This window comes from Haliotis rubra, unplaced genomic scaffold, assembly GCF_003918875.1.
Source record: "Haliotis rubra isolate DU_JTF1 unplaced genomic scaffold, ASM391887v1 Scf32, whole genome shotgun sequence".
Taxonomy (NCBI): Eukaryota; Metazoa; Mollusca; class Gastropoda; order Lepetellida; family Haliotidae; genus Haliotis; species Haliotis rubra.
In genome coordinates this window covers 2,936,316-2,944,994 of record NW_025766991.1, presented here as the reverse complement: position 1 = coordinate 2,944,994, position 8,679 = coordinate 2,936,316, and the positions used below count along the sequence as shown (strand labels likewise).

Here is an 8,679-nt window from a genome sequence, read left to right as displayed (position 1 = left end):
ACCAAATTGAGATACAAAGACATGCAATCAACCTGATCCATGTAGTCACCTTATGACAAGGATAGGTTTTGGGGACCCATATTATTTTCTAGAATCCCCACGGGCGTGCTAAATCTGAAACTAGTTACCTGTGAAGATCAGGTTAGAATTGGTCTTCAGCTACCCATGCTTTTCGTAAGAGGCGACTAATGGAATCGGGTGGTCAGACTCAATTAACCCTAGTCCGATGGAGCGGGGTCCATACGGACCCCAAGACTATAAATATTGTGATAGAATCAGTCAGTGGTAAAATATCTTAATGGGACATTAGGTAATCTTCAATTTACCATTTTTCTTTCTTTAAATCAGGTTTAAGATTCAGAAACAATTTCCATCATAAAGTATTAGATGTGTTATTGCACAAACCCTACTGGGGACTGATGGGGCCCGTGCAGACCCCACTGACAAATCTTTGACCAGCATTCAGAATTGTTCAAGGCAATCAGATTCATTGAACCCTTCCAAGTCTTCTCTGACTTGTGGGCCTAGAGCACGTTCTAAATGGACTATCAAAACTTATTTGAACTTATGCAACAGGAACTTGGTGGTGATGACACTGATGAAAGTGATGATGGATCTGATGAAGATTATCAACCATCTGAAGCATCTGAAAGCACAGATTCTGACTGTGACTTAGAGATTGAGAGTACTTCCAGCTCAGACAATGAGACTGATGTGCGAAGACAAGCTCCTGACAGTTATTGCAGCCGTGATGGAACACAGTGGTTCAAGCACCCAATGTCATTAGCTCGAACGCCTCAGAGAAATATTATTCGCCAGCTGAATGGAAAGGTCACCAATGTCAATGGAGATTTTCAAAATCCAATGGAAGCCTTCAGTTTGTATGTCTGTCCTGAAATTGTTGACGATATTGTCAAATGGACAAATCAGTTCGCTGAAACTAAGCTTGGCACACAGTGGAAGCAAACAGATGGTATTGAAGTCACAGCACTGATTGGGATATGGATTATCGCTGGTGTTACCCACAACAACAATCAGAGTACAGAGATGCTGTGGAGCACCAAATATGGATTATCACAAGTACGGTCAACCATGTCCAGGGAGCGGTTTCAACACCTGATGACGTATCTCAGATTTGATGACAAAGCCGAACGATCCCAGAGACAAGAACGTGATAAACTGGCCCCGATTCGTAAAGTGTTTGATACATTCAATGCCCGACTTCAACGCTTTTATTCTCCAGGTGCGTATCTCACAGTAGATGAACAATTGGTGCCCTTTAGGGGAAGATGCGGCTTCAAGCAATATATTCCCTCAAAGCCAGACAAATATGGACTCAAAATATTTTGGATCGTTGATGCCAAAACGTTCTACCCACTGAAGGCGTACCCCTATATTGGAAAGGAGGCTGGTAGAGTGCAAGTTGGTCTTGGAGAAAAGGTCGTCATGGATCTGGCACGACCTTATGCCCGTTCTGGAAGAAATATTACAATGGACAACTATTTCACTTCTCTGAATCTGGCTCTGAACCTTCAGAAGGATCAACTTACTCTTGTTGGAACGGTGCGTTCAAACAGAACATTTGTTCCAGCTGAATTTCTACCAAAACGTGCACGAGAAGTGGAATCATCCATTTTCGGCTTTCGGGAAACTGCAACTATGGTGTCGTATGTACCAAAGAAGTCCAAAGCTGTCATTTTGCTCTCAACCATGCATAGCTCTCCTGATGTCATTGTCGACAAGAATCACAAGCCTGAAATGATTCTGTTCTACAATGAAACAAAAGGTGGTGTGGATTCCCTAGACCAGCTTGCACACCGATATAGTGTCAAGAGAAAAACCAACAGATGGCCTGTTGTGTATTTCATGAATATGGTCGACATAGCTGCCATTGCTGCCTATATCATCTGGCTGGGAAAGAATCCACTGTGGCAGAACAAACAGAGAACAAGGCGCCGACATTTCCTTTTGGAACTGGGCGAGGCACTAACAGGACCAAACATTCAAAGACGGATGGCATCAAACACCCGGGAGCAACTTCGATGTGACTTTGCAAATGCTGGTTACACAGCTGAAGTACGTACAACAAGCAGTGAAGCAAGTCCACCGGCAAAGAAAAGACGCTGTCATTCTTGTCCCAGAAGCAGTGATAGGAAGGTGAAAACATGCTGCACCAAGTGCATGAAACCAACATGTCCACAACATGGACGGTTTGTGTGTCATGACTGCGCTCAATAATAACTCAGTGCTGGAAGTAACAATTTTTCGTTTCAGACATGGGCTCGAGTCAATAGTGAATGTTGACACTACTGAACAATGTTGTATTTCGTTACACTTTTAACTGTCCTGATACGTCATACATGGTAATCATTCATGTTTTTCTGTTCTAATTTAGTTTGCGTAATGCAAAGTTAGTAACTGAGTAACACATTCTTTGTGAAATTGAGTTTAATACAATGTATGTAGTAAGAAAGTGTGTTCTTCAGCACAAGTATCCTCAGTATGGGGCAGTGGAAGATCTGGTTCTTTCTGGTTTGGCTGGTCTTGTTGCCCGACACTTGGCACAGGTTTGGGGGACCCTCAATTTCAATGATGCTATCTCTGCCAATGTGACATGGCGACCCTGCAAATAGAATCATTCCCATATAAGCATTCATTTGTTGGTACCTATTCCTTCACACAGTACATTGTACCGATGTATTACTTTTTTTTATAAGGTGAGAAATAAAGTTATTTTTGTGTGAATCAGTGTTCTACATATCGTGTACGAATAAAGAGATCAAACATCAATTAAGTTATTGAACAATGTCAATATCATACATGACGTAACTTTATATTAGAAAAGCATTATGAAATGGATTACATGCGCAGACGCAAATGTATACATACTTACCTTGGTAAGGTATTGGTCATCGTATTTTCCTGAAGTTTCCTCCGGGAAACGACCCCTCACTGCCTCCCGCACAGCAGTCGGATAGACCAAGGTGGTTCCCGGGGGTGCCAGCTTCTCTCCATACTGCACACATAAAAAACCCAACTGTTTACAGTGTCTGAATAACTTTTTTGCAGTTTCTTGTCTTACAAATCAGTGTATGAAAAGTACTACATGAAAACGACAATGATGAAACTGAAATTATTTATGGTTTAACATACTTACCACAAGCGCACCATACAATGCTCGATACACATCCTTCCGCTTTTTCCCTGTGTGGAACACGATGTGTTCCAGTCCAACAGGGCAATTGAGACTATGAAAGAAAGAAATAGACATTGATCTGTCAACCATATATTTGCTATAAAGCACGTCACGAGTTTATATTGCATAGTGAATTTATTACATAGTGAAATTGTTATATTTACCTCTCAGAAGTAAACGCTGATCGCAGTGCAGCCTCCATGATTCCCGATGTAAAATGTGGCGCCAGAAACCCCATGAACTACAATTTGCGGACCCTTAGCGGTTTGGGGTCCAGATGGACCCCAAACAGACTTTATTAATATTTGGGCTTCCATCGGACAAGGGTTACCTTTCAATAATTTCTAAGCATAATTTTTAATAACAAAATTGCTGACACCCCCACCCCCAAGTACATGTGTACAAAATTGCTGACCCCCAGCTCCCCAGAACAAAATGGGTGACCTCCCCTCTCTCTCCCCTCTTTCTTCCCTCCTTCCTTCCTTTATTTTCTTTCTCTCTTCTCTCTCTCTCTCTCTCTCAAAAAAAAAAAAAAAAAAAGCCATAAATTATGAACCATCCCTAAGTGTGTATGATCCAGTCAGGTTGCCTGTATGCCTGTATTCACTTTTCAGTATTGCTTACATTCATGACATGGTTGTCTGACAGTACTATGATCATGGATTAGATGCCTGAATTTGATTGATTGTCAACACCTTTGCTCATTAATTCCTGCCCAAGCGGTAAATGTTTTAGCTTTCCTCTCTTGTCTCATTCTTGTCTCACTTTTGTGTCTCTCCTATCTCACTCATATGTCTCTCTTGTCTCACTGCGCCTCGCTTACTGTCTTATTCTTTTTTCACAGTTGTTTCACTTTGTCTTACCCTTCTTTCTCGTGTCACCTTTCCTTCGCCCTTGTCTCACTTTTTTTTCAAATTTTTCTCATGCTTTTCTCACCCTTGCAGGACACATGTGGGAGTTTCCAGATTATCCAACAGGGCCTGACTCTTCTGAAGAACCACTTGGAAGCCTTCCGGCGTCGCTATGCCTACCACCTGCGCAACTGGCAGATTGACGGCAAGGGCATTACCAGCCATCAGCAGCATCGGATGGAGAAGCACTGCACCTCCATATGTGTGCTGCTGCAGCCAGCTGGCATGACAGAGAAGGTAAGGAGATCTGACCTTGGAGAACCCCTTGAAGATCTGTGTTAGAATTGGTCTTCAGCATCCCATACTTGTTGTATGAGGTGACCAACAAGATCATGGCCTGGTCTGGCTCACTGACTGCCCTGATGGATGTCACTGTATTACAGTCTCAGTTACTTACCTGTCCCTAAGCTTGAATATTACTTGAGATTTTGAGTTTTAAGTTCCCCTAAATATGTCAGGAGATATACAGTAAACACGTAAATGTGTTAAATTGTAATTATAAAAGTGATTTTATAGGATGCCAAACACTAAATGTTACAGCCTGAAATGACTGACTAAATAAGTATCTTCTGATTATGGTCAGGCTCGCCGACTTGGTTGACACTTGTCATCGGTTCCCAATTACGTAGATTGATGCTCATGCTGTTGATCACTGGATTGTCTGGTCCAGACTTGATTATTTACAAACCGCCACCATATAGGTGGAATATTGCTGAGTGCAGCGTAAAACTAAACTCACCCACTATCTTCTGATTAATGATCTCTGAATATAATAAAAGGTAATTCCAGATATGGCCTTAGACAGTATTCTGATTGTTTAAGAGATGACAAGAGGGTCAGTGAATTGTGTTTAATGATCATGTAGATCTGATACAGAAAGACATCTATGTGTGTATCTGTGCACAGAACCAGCTAGAGATGATGACCACTGACCTTGTTGCCGAGCTACGAGCCGAGGTGGCACGGTGGTGGGAGGCGTTACAGAAACAACAACAGCTACAGCGTCAGCAGGCAGAGGGCTCACGGTGTGCTGTCCCCGATCCTTGGTGCCATGCTTGGGGACGGACCAATCCGGATGATCACACAGGGGCAGGAGCTGACGGTCGACATGGATGAGAAGACACTCGGGGAAATGCAGTTCAAGAACATGCAGGTGCGGGAGCACAGTTGTTTGTTTTAAATTGTGTTTTTATGTAAGCACTATCACAAATGTCAGAAAGAACACAGCCCATATTGAATGATTTGGTATCCAAATTGTGGTGTTAAACTTATGTAACTATCATTGTTACTATAATTATGTTAAGTGCAGGCGAAGTGATAGACTGGCTAAAGAATGTGGGAACACAAATACTAGTCACTGAGCAGTTGGTAGATAAAGAAGACTGCTTGTAAGTGAATTTTTGAAGTGGAGATAATGGAACACATCTTTGCTTCACATAATCTAAACTTTGATACCATTTTTGTGTTACGGTTGTGATATGGCTTAAACAAGAAAGAAAAAATGCACTCCTGTGTATGATGAGGCAAAAACAAATCCTAGCCCATATTTTTTTTCAATGTACAAATAAATGTCATTAAGTTCATGTCTGAAGATTGGGGTGATGGGGTATCTGAGTGGTTAAAAGGTACCACACAAAATGTATAGGCTCGAATCCCCACATGGGTACAATGTGTGAAGATCATTTCTGGTGTCCTCCACTGTGATAATGCTGGAATATTGCTAAAAGCCACATAATACCATTCTCTCTTACTCGTTATATTGCTGGAATTGCTAAAAGTGGTGTAATCCCAACTCACTGTATGGGGATTTTGAGTGTTACAATACTGCACAGCTAGCATGGATAACTCTATTTACAGTGTCTGTCTCTTTCTATATTTTCTCTGGCATGTTACATCTAATTCCTGTTGTCACATCCACAGCTTGTGTTCGTGTCTGTTGGTGCCAGCCGCCAGCCGCGGAAGATGGACGGATCCCTGCCTTCCTCCAGCCTCCCATCACCGCTCCGGGACAGACTTCCCATGATGCTTCTGCTGCAGGAGCCTCACTTTGACAACCTCTTCATGCTCCTACAGAGACTTGGCGACCTTGATGTGGAGTTGTCCGACATGGTCAGTTGGCCATTGTATTTCATATCACTACTCCTGTAGCTGTCTGATAGACAATCACATAGTACAAGCACCAACACTAGACAGTCATATGACCTGACTAAATTTTGTGATTACATCTGAAGTTAATCTGACTTTGAAACCAGTAAAGAATGCACTGGCAGGCCTTTAGATCTAGTTTTAAATAAGTATATGTAAGTGTATATAAGTTTTTGCAACACTGAGTGACACTTTTTTATTTGTGTAATTGCTGGATGATGTTTTTCCTTGCTGAAGTGTGACAATTACAAGATCAAATAGGCTTTCATCTTGTATTATACTCCTTCTAATGAAATGTGTCAGCAGTCACCTGATAAACTTTTCATTAAAAGTCCTCTAGTTTTATTCATTTGGTTGGCTTGTGTCCCAGGATCCACTTGAAAGGGCTGGTCTTTTGGCGGAGTCGCGCCGTCTGTCTCGGAATGTGTGGGAACTACTGATGATCCTCCCGACCAGTCCGAATCATCTCAATGGGTTCAAGAGTCTCATCATGGAGAGGGTGAGTAATATGTGCCTTGGGCCAAGTTCATATGAGGATGTAGAGTACATCAGGGAATATAGAAACTGCAGTAGCATCATTTCAAAATGCATCAATACATAGTTCTGTTTTCTGGTTTTTCTAAAACACACCTCCAAACTACTGTCAGCAATGTTACTGTTTTCCTTTAGTGCCTGCCCATTTGCGTTTGTTGTGAAATGTATTTTCATTTCTAGACTATCAAAATATCAGTATACTTGAAAAATATTGCATGGAATTATACTTTGGTCACAAGTTATGAGGAGAATGTTCCTTTCTGCCTCACCGATGACAAGCTGGCTGTACATATTTTCATGTGGACTGTTGATTTGTATTTAGTCTGGTGAGAGTGGGGATGACCAGTTGACAGTGGCGTGGAACAACCTGCTGCCCCCCTCCAGCCCCCACAAGCTGTACTACTCACTCCAGATAGTGGAAGTCCTGTCTCACAGCCAGAAGCTCAGGCGCAAGTCACTGGTAACACCTTGTTATTACCACTAAGATAACCATGTTCGGTTGGGCAAGGCATGAATATATTTTTACATGTTGGAAAAGATTGCCACAATTATTCTTAGTGTCTATATTTACACACTTCTTTGATATTTGGTGTGTATCTGCTGGCAATTGATTTCTTTGATAGTACCTTCGTGGTTTCAGGTGATTTAATGGCATTGTCAATTCTGCATTCACTGGCTATCCCTGGTATTTGCTTTGCTAGTAAATTTTAATACAAATGGTCCATAGTCAGGGACAATGTTTAACAGAAATCATGCCACTAGTTTCACTTTGTGAAAAGATATTAGCTTGGACTTAAAATCATATTGTGGTTTGCTAGGGTTGTTCAAGTATGTATGATGTATACAGTGTACATGTACATGTGAATTGCACTGCACACATTGCCTGGTTGCAGATGCGGTCAGGGGGTGGAGATGCATACTTATCGGGTGGTGACACAGAATCAGGCAGTCATGATACAGCGGAAAATCTCTGGAGCTCTCAGGTATGTTATCTGTAACTAGTAAATGGTAAATCGGTTTGAAACTCATCCCCAGTGTCCCAGAATGTCTTGTTGATTTTGTGTTTGGATTACCTACCCTGAAAGGCTAATCTTTGATTAAATGTTGGTAGGTATCTTTAAATTACCCACATTACCAACCCTTATAAGTGACACTACAGACATCCTGTTCTTGATGTTGACACAATTTTCGTGTGTTTAACCAAATGAAAATTCAGGGATTTGGGTGACATGAGAGGATAACTAGGTTCCCCAGCCATAAGTTGCTGCGAACTGCTGATGCAGCATTAAGAACGTCATGTGAAGTTTGTCTTGAACTTACTACTTTCTGTTTCAGTTTATTGCCAAGGGAGGTCTGAGCCACTTGTTCAACATCTTCATCTCCGGAAGTCTTCAGTCCAAAGAGGGAGACAACTGGAGTCAGGTACCACACAATGTTACCATCATCTGGAGCTTGTGATTAGTTCATGATAAATAAAGTGAAACATCATTAAAGAGATACATCTCTTACTCAGAATCCTGATGTATGTTCAGAGGTTTTGTGACCACTGGTTTCCCTGTTCAGATGTATTCACATGTGAGGCTTTATTGTATTATTCATATGTCAAATGGAGAAAATAACTTTGTTGACCTTTTCTTTTTCTGACATTGTTATAATTGATTGTCCCCCGCCTCAACACGGAACAGGGGACTATGTATTCAGCGGCGTCTGTATGACGTCCCGATTCTTATGATATCTCATGAACTGTTGTACCCAATGTCTTCAAATTTGGTGACAGCCTACATTAGGGGATTACCCAGACACCAGTAGATTTGGGTGACCTTGACCTTATCTTCAAGGTCACCACGATACTTCGAACACTTTTCAAACTGTTGTTAACGTGATATCTCATGC

General features: G+C 41.7%; 3 protein-coding genes across 3 annotated transcripts in view; 2 read left to right on the top strand and 1 right to left on the bottom strand.

Moving 5' to 3' along the window:
* The first annotated feature begins 540 nt into the window (after nucleotides 1-540).
* On the top strand, nucleotides 541-2,238 carry LOC124283748 (piggyBac transposable element-derived protein 4-like). Its single transcript, XM_046719772.1, has one exon. The coding sequence runs from the start codon at nucleotides 541-543 to the stop codon at nucleotides 2,236-2,238; it is 1,698 nt and encodes a 565-aa protein (XP_046575728.1).
* A 192-nt stretch (nucleotides 2,239-2,430) lies between these two features.
* On the bottom strand, nucleotides 2,431-3,520 carry LOC124283711. The gene is made up of 4 exons (XM_046719727.1): nucleotides 3,361-3,520; nucleotides 3,158-3,248; nucleotides 2,894-3,016; nucleotides 2,431-2,623 (listed from the first exon to the last, which is right to left on the bottom strand). The coding sequence occupies exons 1-4, from the start codon at nucleotides 3,432-3,434 to the stop codon at nucleotides 2,498-2,500; spliced, it is 414 nt and encodes a 137-aa protein (XP_046575683.1). The 5' UTR covers nucleotides 3,435-3,520; the 3' UTR covers nucleotides 2,431-2,497.
* A 599-nt stretch (nucleotides 3,521-4,119) lies between these two features.
* LOC124283747 (ubiquitin carboxyl-terminal hydrolase 34-like) overlaps nucleotides 4,120-8,679 on the top strand; it is a 38,439-nt gene continuing 33,879 nt past the window's right edge. Inside the window, exons 1-7 of the mRNA XM_046719771.1 lie at nucleotides 4,120-4,344; nucleotides 5,014-5,132; nucleotides 6,054-6,216; nucleotides 6,623-6,751; nucleotides 7,109-7,246; nucleotides 7,680-7,769; nucleotides 8,122-8,208. Of these exons, the coding sequence (XP_046575727.1) occupies nucleotides 4,120-4,344; nucleotides 5,014-5,132; nucleotides 6,054-6,216; nucleotides 6,623-6,751; nucleotides 7,109-7,246; nucleotides 7,680-7,769; nucleotides 8,122-8,208 (951 nt within the window). The remainder of the gene's footprint in view (nucleotides 4,345-5,013; nucleotides 5,133-6,053; nucleotides 6,217-6,622; nucleotides 6,752-7,108; nucleotides 7,247-7,679; nucleotides 7,770-8,121; nucleotides 8,209-8,679) is intronic.

What these genes read in the sequence shown, in the direction of transcription:
- LOC124283748 (XM_046719772.1), top strand. Translation starts at nt 541, where the DNA reads ATGGACTATCAAAACTTATTTGAACTTATGCAACAGGAACTTGGTGGT.
- LOC124283711 (XM_046719727.1), bottom strand. Translation starts at nt 3,434, where the DNA reads ATGGGGTTTCTGGCGCCACATTTTACATCGGGAATCATGGAGGCTGCA. An exon ending in CATTGTATGGTGCGCTTGTG is followed by an intron (nt 3,017 to 3,157) that starts GTAAGTATGTTA and finishes TTATGTGTGCAG; the next exon opens with TATGGAGAGAAGCTGGCACC. An exon ending in ATGACCAATACCTTACCAAG is followed by an intron (nt 2,624 to 2,893) that starts GTAAGTATGTAT and finishes TTCTATTTGCAG; the next exon opens with GGTCGCCATGTCACATTGGC.